Below are 14,481 nucleotides of genomic sequence, written 5' to 3' on the forward strand. Positions count from 1 at the left end.
ATAGGCTTTCCAAAAAGCTAAATTTTATCAAAATCTGACAAGTGAAAGTGGGTCAAAACAAAGATTTAGTTTGCTACAGGCAAAAGCAGTCATTCAGGCAGTGTGCCTGAGGACTCAGGCAGTTAGTATTAAAGCCCGGTTTTAGGCGTAAAGGGAGGGCTTTGGGTATGTAAGAAAAGTCAGAAAATTTCAACAGCCTCACACCAATACTTTTTGAGTTATGTAAAAAAAACTACAGGGGGGGGTCAAATTGACCCCCCCCCCCAGCGGGAATAGGGTTAACTAAGTATGTTCTCAACCTAATTTTCTAGACCTTTGATATACCAAAACTGTGAATTCAGCTATATCTAATAGCCAAGTTTTAAATAAAAATTTTTTTACAGTATCAGGTTGTAAAGACATTTGAATTCTAAATTAGAGATTGAAATTGAGTTTTTTTGTTTCAAAGATCGTTTCCTTCATGAGATCTGCAGGGAAAAAAATAATGCTTGAAAACATGCAGCTTTTAACCTAAAACGAAATTTCATGTTAAATGTAAAAATATTTCTGAAGGATGAAAGTAAATGCATAAACTGACAATGACAACAAAGACAAGGTCAATTCATACAGACAATAGTTTTCAATATGAAGACCGGCTTGACCGGTGTAGTAAATATTATGCTAGCTTATTTTACAGATTAAAGAGGAAGAGAGAGAGTTTTTAATTCATTCAACGTATAGGTTAGCCAGTAGCCTTGAATGTGTGCATGGATAAGTATCGTACTTAACTCTCCCGAGTCTCAAGCTCAACTGAGAAACATAAACTTAATTCGTGTAGAGGTGAAACCATACAGGGGAAATAATAAAGTTAAAAATAAAAGAAGTTCTTTAACTTGGGAAACTTCTTTTTTTTATAAATTGTATTTATACTTAAATTGTTGACCTTAATTACCCCTGTGCGCCGCGGACGCCGTGTAACTAAGCAGTATAAGGTCGGGTGCATGCGGGCGGATGGATGGATTCAGTTTTTGCAATTTTTATGATTTCTCAAATGTTGCAATCAAAAGTGGGTTTCACTCACAGAGTTAATAGAGAGAGATAGAAGCTATTGCATACATTGAGTTTTAAATATTTCAAACAGTAGCTGTTGCAGTTGGTAAAATACTATTTGACACAGTATCTGTTGCTGTTGGTAAATTAATATTTGACACAGTATCTGTTGCTTTTAGTAAAATAATATTTGACATAGTATCTGTTGCTGTTGGTAAAATAATATTTGACACAGTATCTTCTGCTGTTGGTAAAATAATATTTGACACAGTATCTGTTGCTGTTGGTAAAATAATATTTGACACAGTATCTGTTGCTGTTGGTAAAATAATATTTGGCACAGTATCTGTTGCTGTTGGTAAAATAATATTCCTCTATTTTGGGACTGTAAACTGTCCACGTGATATCAAGCGAACCATCATGTGTTTGGACAAAAATTACGAAGATTTTCTTGTTTTCTATAAGAAAATTGATAATTTTCAAATGTAGTTTATCTATTATAATGCAACAAAGACTAAGCTTACGACAAACTATAGTAATCTGCACGAAGGATTAAAAACGTTTTTATCATAACTTCTTTAATTAAAGAGGTATTAAGAGAATTTAAATTATTTTGAATTGCTAATATGTAACCAAATAAATTTACTTTTTTCCTACTTTTGCGTAAAATCAAGACTAAAGTAGAAACGAGATCACAAAGTCATATAGAAATGTTTATTTACTTTGACCTTCTCCTTTTGGTTAGTTTAGTAAATGAAGGACATTAACAGAATTCAACATGTTTTGAAATAAAAAACACGACACTGTTGTTCAGATTAAGGGTAACGTTGTAAAACAGGTATGCACATTTTTAATCCCTATCACATTGACAGTCTCTTTAACTCCGGACCAACTGTTTTCTAGCGCAAACTATGATATTAGTTTTACAAATAATTTAAGTATTTAAAGTCGACTTTTTCACTCTTTACCTATAGTGTACACAGCCAATCGTTTTACATATTGGACTATTTGTTAATAGTAAATCTTTACAGATAAGATATTTTGTTTTTAAAAAGTTTCCCCCCTTTCTTTGATTCTATATGACCTTTTAGCTCTCATGAAATTTATTACCATGACAAACTTTATTTCAATGTATTATGTGCGGTATTACATAATTGGTTTATGCTTCTCTTATTGCTTAATAGATTCGACGAGGAAACATATTTTTCTATACTTATATTCTTTATTTGTTTATTCGTAAAAACAAATCAATTTTTCAGCATCAGGAGTTTTCTGATCAAGATTTAAAACTTTTAAAGCTAATATTTTAAATTGTACCGTTCTGAATAATCACTACGATACACCGAATTTTACTTGAAAATACAGTCGTTGATCAGCAGATTGGAATTATAGTTAGAGATGGGCGAGTTCTGTTTTTTTTTCATTCGGTCGTTCATTGTTCGTTATTGACCTAGTTCCGTCGTAATTTTCTATTTCGTTTGTTTTTAATTAACGTTCGTTCTGCAAAATCATTTGTTCAGTAAAATCGTTCGTTCATTAAAATGTGTCGTTTAGTAAAATGCTGGGTTAGGGTCGGCTGGGTTGGGCAGGCTTTCAAACAAAAAATTCACACACAATTTTTTAATCGTTCGTGGACGATCAAGTTTGTAAATGATTTAGAAATCTTTGGTTCACAGTCTGACTGAAATAAAATGCAAAACATCGTCAACGAGTTTAAATCTTTTTGTTTTTTTTCGTTTTTTAACTTCTCTGCGCGATCAAATTCTTTCGCACGTCGTTCGTAAGTTTTTCTGAACAAAACCATCATTCACAAAAATTTTCGTTCGTTAAACGAAAACAATTCTCATCTCTTTTTAAAGTAGCAAGGTATTGTAATTAAAAATTTTCGATTAAAAATTTCAACGTTTTAAAGGATAAAGATTTGAAGAGTGTCGACGTTTGCAAGTTGCATGCAAGTTGCAAGTTGACAAGTTGCATGCTTTTTTCATAATTTTTACATTATCATCAGAATAACAAAGAGAGTAATTCATCAACATTTTTCAGCTTAAAAAAGATCAATTCTATTAATATCCTTCCTTGTCACTGCTGCAAATCTAATTCCGCATGTCACTTTCTGTATTGATATATCTAAGAAAAATACCATCTTCCACTTTTGTAAACTGTTCTCTCTTTTAAATAAGTTTAATTTGTTTAATTTATAAACAAAAAGTAGCCAAAAAAGGCTTGTCATCTTCTAAATATTGTGTTCAGTTTAGAGGTTAAAAAGAAAAGTGTAAGTTTGAAGGTTCTTAAAATTAAGTTGTCATTGCGGAAGATAATCCACATAATACGATATGATAAGACAACATAAACCATTAAATGAAAACTTATTTTAAAAAAATCAAAATAAGGAGTAATTGTTGAAAAAGATTAAGAATACAAATTTAATTAAAGATGTACTTTAAATTGGTAAACTGGAGATTTAGAAATTTATCAAACACGATAATTTAAAATGGTTTATAATATATTGTTTAGATTCAAATTTTGTTTTCCAGAAAAGATTCAAATGAAAATTCTTTAAAAAGGCTCAAAATATTTATCTTTAAATGATATTTATAACTAAATAGTTTCATTCTACAGATTGCCTGCAGACAGTTCCACGGCCCAGAACTGCAGTCTAAGTCTAACCCAATTCAGATTGCGTACTATACGCTGAGATATATGCAGTCATGCGCCAATTAGAACTTGAATATTCTTTTCTCGTTGTAGATTATAAATCCTCCTGAGAATCTAAAGGTTCCGGGTAACTTCAGCTTCCGAAGTTGTTTAAGAGGAAATCTTTTGCTTTTTTCTTCAAATTAAGTTGTTTGGTTGTTTAAAATATTAATTCTTAAAATATTCATTCTTTTCTGTTTAACGATATTTTGAGAATCTAAAAATTAATAAGGGTCAGCTTCCAAAAAGTGGAATCTGTAAAAAAACCATTTTCTCAAAAGTCAAATTAAGAAAAGAATGATTAATAGTAAAACAGAAAAGTTCATTATGATAATGTATGATTAATGTATGATGCAATTGCATAGTAATAATTGTTATAAAAATGTGTTTGGAAACTTTTTTGTTGAAGTTAAAAAAAATTACAGTTATTTACTAGAAAAAACAAACTCCATAGTCCATGCCACTAAACATTTCTTTGCTTATAGAGTGTACAAAGGAATTGAATTTTTTGCCACGAACTCGTATTTCCTAATCTTTGCAACCTGATGATGTAAACCTTTGATATTTCAAACTTTGACTATTTGATCTAACAGAATGAATAGTTTGAAATGTCAAAGGCATAGGAAAACGGGTTGCTAAGTTATAAGAATTAGAATATCACTTGTTACAGGCTACAGGCATTGGCTATATTATAGCAGAAAATTTAGATTATACAGTAACAGAAACAAAAACATGGAAAAAGTTAAAATCACTATATTGTTCTTAATTGAAATATTTCCAATATATACAGGATTTCGCAGGAAATATGACAGTTAAGAGATGGCTTCAAGAAGTATTAAAAATATTGAAAATTCAAAACGCTTCTCTTTTTCTTAATTTTTTTATTAAAAAAAAACAATTTCAATTTAACGTAAAATTTACTTTACTTTGACGTGAATATGATTCTTGAAACAATAGTAAAAATTTCTTGATCTTTCAAAATTACTGGAGATTTAAACAATTTCGTTCTAGTTTAGATTTTGAAAATTTTGCATTTTGTGGGACAAACTGTATATCAAAGTAATAAAGATATGTGCACAAATTGTTTTTCGTCCACTTTCTTGTATTGTACACTTCTGAACTTAAACAGAAATGATAAATACCATCATATAGTTACCCCCGGCCATACTGTTTTCTATTTTCTATTTTTATCCATGCTGATGTAGCCTCCCTTGTCACCTTAATTGGACAAAACAAGGACTGCTTTAGTAGAGATGCAACTTTCCAACACCACCTACATTTCCCCGATAGAGGTGTCAACTAACTGAATATTTCAAATTTTGTATCTTTCTTTTCAGCATGTCATGAGCTTATTTTGGCCCTGGGTGTACTTATTATTTATCATGATTTATTAACGAATTCTATTTTTTGCCTACTTTTTTTAAGTTTTTGTAGAGGATAAAATCCCCTAAAGAGGATTATAAAATTCGCAAATCAGTTGTGTCGGATCCTGGATCCTGAGAAGACCTGCTTAACTACCTCTTCTTTAATACTATTTATCAATATCTAGAAACAATAAATGTACATCTAAAATATAATTAATTATCTGTTAAAGAAAGCAACAAGTGTTCAGTTGCAACATTGTTAAATCAAGATGCATGTACCTTCTTGAAAATATTTAAGTTGATGAAAAATGTTCAAGCTGTCTGGATTAAGCTATGGCTGGGATCAAGATGTACGAAAAAATACGTCATAGAAAGCTGTGAATTTCGATTCAAATTTGAAATTTTTTTTACCTCTTTTAAACTTTGGTTGGTTGTTGGTGGATGCATTTCTGTAAGTTTGCTAAATTCTAGAGAGAAAAAAAACGATTGAATAACAATCGAAGAAACAAACACAAGTCTAGTCCTGGTAAATTCAGGGTGAAATGTAATAATTTAGGTAAGTAGCTACTCCTAGTTTTTTAATCTGACCTTGATTCTACAATGAGTTCATTAGAGTGTTTTATGCATACGCCCTTTTTTAATGGTATATGTACACTGTACATTTAATTGTGTACACGCCCACTTTTTAAAATATAATCCAATATTCAATTAAGGAAAATTTTAATAATATGTTCATTTTCTTATGCTTAAATAAATAATTTGGCCCTTAACTTAACCCTATTCCGGCTGATGGGGGGGGGGGGGCAAAGGGAAAAAAACCCCCCATAGTTTTTTTGTTTTGCGATAACTTAAAATTATTGGGTTGAGGCTGTTCAAATTTTTAACTTTTAAACTTATGCCCCTCACTTTAGGATAAAAGCCTGGCCTTTATTCCTACTGCCTGAATGCCTTATTTTACCTTTAACAGGCTAAACCTATATTTAGACCACCTTATATTAGATTTCAACCTGTCAAATATTTTGGCCCTTAACTTAACCCTATTCCGACTGATGGGGGGGGGGGGTCAAGGTGAAATGACCCCCCCATAGTTTTTTTGTTTTGCGATAACTTAAAATTATTGGGTTGAGGCTGTTCAAATTTTTAACTTTTAAACTTATGCCCCTCACTTTAGGATAAAAGCCTGGTCTTTATTCCTACTGCCTGAATGCCTTATTTTACCTTTACCAGACTAAACGTATATTTAGACCACCTTATATTAGATTTCAACCTGTTAAAGCTCTTTGAAAAGCCTATAACAAACAGAAGCAGATTGCAATATCTGCAAAGAAATGTTGCGAAGACTTTTGCACAGACGCCTTTACAGGGAATTTGCACAATTCTAGTTCTTCTTACAAACAAGTTTAGGTTTGAAAAGTTTCCAAATACTTTGCATACTTGAATTTGCTGGGTCAAGGGCTTTTCAAAAATGTGTAATTTATTATATTCCACAAAATATATGTTTTTGGGACACTTTTTGCTAAAGAAATACTTAGATTTTGCAATAACTATTTGGATTTTTGCAAATTTCATTTTTTCTTGAGATTATTGAATAGTGCCCAAAGGTTTAAAAAAAGGTATCAAATGTTTATAGATTTTTATCACAAGAAGGATGTAGAAGGGGGGGGGGGGGTTCACTGTGACCGTTAACGGCAAATTGCCCATTTCTACATTTGGGTTTATGAAGATCTTTATAAATTGAAGTGACCCATGCGGCCATGCCCAAAAATGATATCATGAATTGCTAAACTATTTAGCAAAAATTATTGTAGTACACCGAGAATTTAATTCAATGAATGATAAAATATTTATGATATGAATTATTCACAAGGCGATGTTAAATAGATTATGCCTGTCATAGATCTATGATGCATTGTATTAATAATAATAATAATTAAACTTAAAATGCATGCATCATATTCTAAAATTGTTTTATTCTAAGTTTTAGTCCTAGAATGGTCCTAGATAAAGAAAAGAAAAATGTTGTTATACAGGGATTTAAATCGATTATTAATCGTGGCTTTCATTTGTTTAATCCTATAAGATGAAATGTGAGTTCATTAATCATGGGTTTAAGATATATTGCAAAACATAGTTGTTTTGACAGACATTATATTATCATATTTTGTTTAAATACTCATTTGACAATGTAAATTTTATTTATAATTAATCTATTCCTTGGTCATTACTTAAAATTTTACTTTTTGGTTTAAAAAAAAGGTTTTTACACAGTCTCTGCTCCCACTCTTGAAAAAAAACATTTTTTGCAAAGTTTTTTAAATTATTTTTTTTCAAGTGGGTGCTACTTCAAAAAAATACTTATTTAGGGTTAAGTCTGGTTACTATCTCATTTTTGTTGAAAAAGATATTATTTATTCAAATTGGAGTGCATATTTTTGCATTTAAGAGCAATTAAGTTAATTACGGATTATAAAACTGGCTAAATTTGTGAGGGCAGCGCAAGGGGCCAGATAAACCCTGATGCAATTAAAATTTTCCCAAGTAAAACCTTAAACTTGAGAATTTACAAGACAGGATGTCAACGATTGCAAGGTTATCAGGACGATGATTAATATCTGCCTGAGAGAATCCACAGTCCACCCATATAATCCAATCCTAGAGAGAAGGTCCTACCTGTATAATCTGGATTAAGTAGCCTTTACGCATCATACAAGCATCCTAGTGACTGGTCAGGGCATAGTTCTTTCATAGAAATAATGTTAGGTTTTAACTGATTCTTTTTTAGTCACCATTATTCATCTTATTATGCAATAAACAAACATTTTTGCAAAGGAATTGAGTCTTTGTCACAAGCTCAAATTTTCTAATCCCTATATCTTAACAACTAGATGGTGTAATTACACTCGCGGATCCAGGGGGGGGTCAATGGGTCGACGACCCCCCCCCCCCCTTTTGAAGAAGGGGAGGTCAAGAGTATCTTTTGACCCCCCCTTTTCCGGAGGATAACCTAAAAGTTTACTTTAATATGCTTTAACAAAACTAATGCTTAAATCAAATCAGCCTATTCTCTTGGGAAAAAAGTATCTTTGAAATTTTAGAATGTGTAAATCTCAATTTTTGAGTTGTGTGAGTGTGTGACAGTGTGTACACCCTCGAAGAAAATATAAGGCAAAAACGATAGTTTTTAGGTTTTAAAACCATCGTTTTAAGTTCGTTTTTTCCTTATGTTTTTACCTAGGATAACAAATTTGCATGTTTGATAGTAGTAAACTTCTACAGAAGACAATTGCAAATCGTTGAATCCGTAAATCCTTTAAAAATCCAAAAGTATTAAAAGTTTCTATAAAACGAATCTAGCAATTGCCCATCGCTATATTTAAACCTACAGAGTTAACTACAAAGAATAGGAGTTAAGAACAGATTAAAACTCTACAATCTTGAAATCGCATCTTTTGGGGCCAACTTGTAACTTAATTAGTCACATGAAAAAACACCCTGAACTTTTTGCAGTTAATATCTTAATCTTAAACAATATGTAAAATTGTAATTAGAAATTATGTAATGCCAATGGAAATGGAAATATATTTTCATATAGAGTAATATGTCTGAGTGAAAAATAGATTATTATGTCTGAGTGCGCTCTAAGGTAGAAATATTTTTTTTACATACTATAAGAGTAATTTTCTGTTTTGAGCACTTAAAATACTCACTTTTAATGCTTATTTCTGTTTAAAATTTTAGGGGGGCTACGCCCCCTGCCCCCTGCACCCCTCTCGCTCACTACGTTTCGCTCGGTACTATACCCAATGTTATTCAGACTTTGACCCCCCCCCCCCTTTTGAAAAGCTGGATCCGTGTTCATGAAATTTTAATATTTCCCGGAACTTTTCCTCGCAGTCCGTAACCAAGGAACTCTTAGAAAAAGGACACTTGAAATCATTTAGTGACAGTAATATTAGTTTTTTAATATATACTTAATAAAGTTGTGTTGTCATGTTGCTCTTGAAATCATTTAGTGACAGTAATATTAGTTTTTTTAATATATACTTTAAAAAGTTGTGTTGTCATGTTGCTCTTGGAATTGGAAACTTGATTTCGTGAAGGTTAAAAACACAACAACTTATAAAATCTTGGTAAAAAAAAGAGATTGGAATAGAGAGAAAAACCCTAAGACGAGTATAATTAATTCTGTTTAATTGCAGTTCCTTTTGTCAAATAGTAAGTAGATAATGTAGTATTCATTCGCTTATTTACTTAATTGCATCTTTAATTCTCATAATTGAGGGGGGGGGGGAGATTGAGGCTAAGCTTTGTTGAAATTCCTCCCAGCTTGATAATGTTCCGTAAGGACTTTACGGATCCAAATTGATTCGGAAAAAATGGAAACTCAATGGGACAAAATTAAATCTTATTTAAGCTCCAATATTTCTACAAAACCCAGCCCCAATAGCAAAATCAAATATCTGTTTGAGAACTTCAATGTTGGTATTTTAATAAGCAAGTACTAGGGACTAAATTGAATAAATAGGAAAAAATTGTTATAATATAATAGTAGTAAACCACTTTTCTTGTTGTGCTGGTTAAAATTGAAAAGAAGCGGTTCAACTAAGTCTACGTAGTTTAACTATGTTTAGTTATTCTTTAAGTATAGTCTCCAAATCAGATTCAATGAATATCGAGAATTGGCTAAATTGCCCAAACATAGTTGAAACAAATTATTTCGTTTACACACCGCCGGTTATGGTTAAATAGAAGCAATGCAAAAATTCTACGTATTTAAACTATATCTATTTGTTCATCAATTATGGTTGTACATCAATAAACTATTAAATAAGAGAAATTCAAAAGCGTGTTTCACATTAAATAAAAACTTTTAATGTTTTAACCTATCGTTCATCATTCTGCCAATTTATGATAAAACGATACAAAATGGTTAGATCCGAAAAGAGGGTAAATGACAAAAAAAATTGTATTGTTGGAATTGGACCCAATAGTTTCGAAAATACGTCTAAAAGATTGGAGATAAAATAATTCAGATTTTTTAAAACTATCCTTATTAATATTTCCAAGAATGAAACATTAATTATATATTATGGAGCTATATAAACTCGACCATAAATGCAATATTCCTTCTTGAAATATATATATAGTATATCTTAGAATACAAATTTGTGAAATTGCCTGCTGTAGAAACACGAACAGGACTAGATGGTAGAATAAAAAGTGCAAATCATCAAGGATTACTTGACTGGAATTATCTGCCATTTTTTACATTCATATATTCTCATACAATTTACATTCAATTCTTCATATTACTCTTTTTAAATAGCGAACATTTTTTAAGACCAAAAAAATGTTGAACCAAATAATTGTAGAAATTTTTAAAAACGAGAACAAAAATCATAACCTATGGATATATAATAGACTTTTAACATTTCATTTAATTTCGGTTGCATTTTGAAATGTTTAAAATGTTGGTAGATTATGAAATTTAAAAGTATTATTTGGTCAAAAATCTTTTTTTTTAATTATTAAAACATCAGCGTTTTCGTAGAACCACTAGATAAACTAGATATGTTCATAAAATATTATATTTTTAACTTCCAAGTTCTAAAAAGTGAAGTAAGGCTTCGCCTAATGTGAACGATAATAAATACATAAGGTTTCATTTTTAGCCGACACGTATCCAAAAAAATATGTTTTTTTTTTGGTGTGAACAGTTCATAAAATCAAATTTTCTAATATACTTTCTGTCTTTGTAACGTGATAGTGTAAACCTTTGATATTTAAAACTTAGATGATTTGATCTAATAGAATGCATGAAGTATTAAAGGTTTTGGACATCGGGTTGAAAATGATTAAAAAATCGAGTTTGTTTCAAAAACTCAGTTCCTTTACGGTTTAACGGCGAAGTTTAATTGAAATTAGACATTAGAAATATTAGAGAGGCAAAGCTTTATGCCTAGTACATGGCACACAGTTTTCATGAATATATACTGGGATCTTATTCCGACAGAAAAGTGTACGACGAATCAAGGTTCGATTCTTTTCATTTTCTTTCCTTATATAAATGTGTTGATGTTCGGTAATTTAGTGCAGTTTTTATTCTTTTTTTACTTAGAATGTATCAGACGTGTTAAGATTATTTTTTTTAAGTATCTGGAATTAATTTTTGGAGCTCATTCCAGTTTTCTTCTTTTAATCTTATATTACTAAATCATTTGTTTTAAGTTTAGACTATTTTATGTTTCTAAATTCCATCTTGTTTAGTCTCTTACAGTCGACGCTATTTCAATTTTTGCACTCACAAGTCACAAGTAGAGAATATGTGCAATCCAAATATCAAATATACCCATTTTTACGAATCTAAAATTTTGTTAGAATATGAGAGCATTTTACACATGTATTCATAAAAACACTCCCTTCTCCAATCCAGCACTCAAGACCTAACTTAGACAAAGTTCATTTTTTTGCTCCTTGGCAGAGTTCCCTTGATTTTAGGCTCATGAGGTATAGGCAAAGGACTTGAGTCTTTGTCACAAACTCAAATTTTCTAATCCTTATATCTTAGCAACTTGATGGTGCAAAACTTTGATATTTCAAACTTAGATTATTTAATCTACCAGAATTCATAGTTTGAAATATCTAAGGTCTACGGCATTGGGTTGAAAAGATATAGGGATTAGAAAATTTGAGTTTGTGGCAAAGGCTCAAATCCTTTAAGACCTTTTTGTTCTCATGAGTCATGACTAACATATTTAAAAGACTAGTTGCGAATCTAAACATAAAAGATTTTAATTCAACGTTAAATATATTTAAATTTTCCATGGCCGTCCTGATTCCCCCCCCCCCCATGCTTAACTAAACTCTTCTTTTTTTACATGTATTGATCATCCCCTCTTTCGACCTCCACCTTAATCTTCCTTTTGTAACCTCCCCCCTTTCCCTCCCAGGCCACTAAACCGTCTCCTTCCTCCCACCTTAGGTCATACATTGAATCTTAATTACACTAGTATGGCTTCAGGGGAGAACATTTTTGTAGATTTTGATGAAATTTGTTAACAATTTTATGTTTTTAATTATAATTAACATTTTTAACCAATTTGAAATTGTACATTTTAAAAATTTCCCCCCTATTGGAAAAATATGTTATAAATATTCGTATTTATCATCAGCAATGTCTATTCTGTTGTTATCCGTCTTCAAGAAACTTTATTTTTCATTAATTTCCAAACATGGGAGGAACAGCAAAGATTTTCAAAAAATGTGCCCCTAACGGTAAAGTTTTTAATTATGTTGCAAAATATAACTAATACCCATACAAAGCTTAAAATAAGATTTTGTTTTTAAAATTTCAGATATTAGAATCATTTCTTGAATTTCTTTAAAAACGAATTTTTCGTCGGAAAAATATTTTTTTGGGAATTTTAGAAATTCAATTTAAAAAAAAAAAATTTTTAAATAAAGCAAGGGAATATTGCAATTCTATGAAAAATGTTATCTACAATTTTGTATTAACCTTGCTGGAAAAAACTTTTTTTTATTTGTAGCATTTTTTCTTTTCTTTGGGTGTAAAGCTTTTGAGGTCCTAAAGTTTTTTAATTTAAAAATAATAAGGTAACATAATTTGAAATTCTCAGCAACAAAAAAAAATATTTCTCTTATCAATGAATTTTTGATTATGGATTAAAAAATCTAAAACTGTTGAACTTTTAAATTTAGAATGATGTGGTATCCATCAGAAAATAGAATCTTTGCATAGCTTAAAAGCATTGGCTAATCTTTACATTTCAAGCCAAAAATGCATTATTATGCTATTTCATAAAGTTGTTAAAGAATTAAATGTTATTTTTACTATGATAAAAAAGCTCTATATATTGAAATTATTTTTTTTTAATATTATTTTTTGAAAATCAAATAGAAAACTGTATTTTAAGGACGAGTATATGTTTACCTGGGGAAAAGAGAATTTGTTCAGTGTGATGGAGCAACTGAGCCTGTTTCTGGAATAGTTTATATTCAGGTAAATGTTTACTATAGTGGGATCCAAAAAGTAATGGTTTGTCATAATTTAGCAGGGGGCGGAAACGTCATTTGTGTGTGTCTGTACCAAAAGAGCATGTGTAAGGAATACCGAACCGAAGGCGTGTACTGTAGGTATATACAGTATTCATAAGAATCTCGGTATTTGTACAGTCTAGGAGAGTACATTTGTTTATTGTTGATTGTTTACTTAAAAATAAGTTTAATATACATGTAATATATTATTTACATATTTAAGTCAACACTATAAGCCAAAAAGAATATAATTTGATAAAAGTTTACAAGAAACTATTTGTATTCAAGCTTAATTATAATTGACAACATTGTTCTGCAACTTCCTTGACGGTAGTCATGTTGTGTGTCTGTACCAAAAGAGTGTGCCTGTGTATTACCGAACTCGTCTGCAAAGCAGTGCGACTGGCTTTCTCATGCCAGACCAGCGCCTTTATTCCTATTCCCTGTAATTTAGATTTTTACATAAATATATATATATATTTATAAAAACATCTAAAATTTATATATTGGGGATACATAAAAATGAATATCTGGCAATAATTTTGAATCTAGGACTGGAAGGATACTCTGAAGGGTAGGAAGGTGTATGTCCAGCTGGTAGTTACCTTTAGACATGGTCGGGAAGAGGACGAGACTATGGGACTATCCTTCAAGAAGGAGCTTATCATTGATCGTACAGAGGTAGGTTAAAGTTATTCTTATACTTACACACAACACGTTTCGACCTTTTAATGTCCCTTTTTCTCGTAACAATTGTTACAACTTTTCAACTTTTCAAGCCGCCATTTTTTCATTTTTAAAAATACTTCACATTACATGGTTAAACAAATATTGGATTTGGTCAACCCTGCTCTAAATTGTGGCTCTTTATCGCTTGGGTATGACTCGAATCTTTCTCCCCTTTTCTGATTTAAGTAATATGCACTGTATCCAGTGGTGGACATAAGGGGGGTTATTGGGGTTATTTACCCCCCCCTAGAATCCTGGGGGTAAATACCCCCCCCTAGAATCCTGGGGGTAAATACCCCCCCCTAGAATCCTAGAGGTAATTACCCCTGAACATATATTCAGGTCCTGAATAGCAGGGGTTACTCCACTTGCTGCCTCTAGAAGTTACAGTTTACTTCAAAAAAAAATGCATTCCCTATTGATTAGTCTGCACTCAAGTGCATTTTCATGATAGTAAAAGTTTTTGCGGCATTTTGCAGATGCCTAAACAGTTATAAGCTTTGAAAACTGTTTAAAATTTAAACAAAAAATAGAAACGGAACTTATGTATATTGATAATTAGGTTGCTAACATGGCTGCGGAACACCATGAAAACGGAAAGGCTATCTAG

General features: G+C 31.0%; 1 protein-coding gene across 1 annotated transcript in view; it reads left to right on the plus strand.

Annotated features, from left to right (window-relative positions):
• The first annotated feature begins 12,300 nt into the window (after positions 1–12,300).
• Positions 12,301–14,481, plus strand: part of LOC111700483 (phosrestin-1) — a 15,733-nt gene continuing 13,552 nt past the window's right edge. Inside the window, exons 1-3 of the mRNA XM_023471408.1 lie at positions 12,301–12,362; positions 13,022–13,107; positions 13,695–13,823. Of these exons, the coding sequence (XP_023327176.1) occupies positions 12,320–12,362; positions 13,022–13,107; positions 13,695–13,823 (258 nt within the window). The 5' untranslated portion in view covers positions 12,301–12,319. The remainder of the gene's footprint in view (positions 12,363–13,021; positions 13,108–13,694; positions 13,824–14,481) is intronic.

Source organism: Eurytemora carolleeae, unplaced genomic scaffold (genome assembly GCF_000591075.1).
Source record: "Eurytemora carolleeae unplaced genomic scaffold, Eaff_2.0 scaffold402, whole genome shotgun sequence".
NCBI lineage: Eukaryota > Metazoa > Arthropoda > Copepoda > Calanoida > Temoridae > Eurytemora > Eurytemora carolleeae.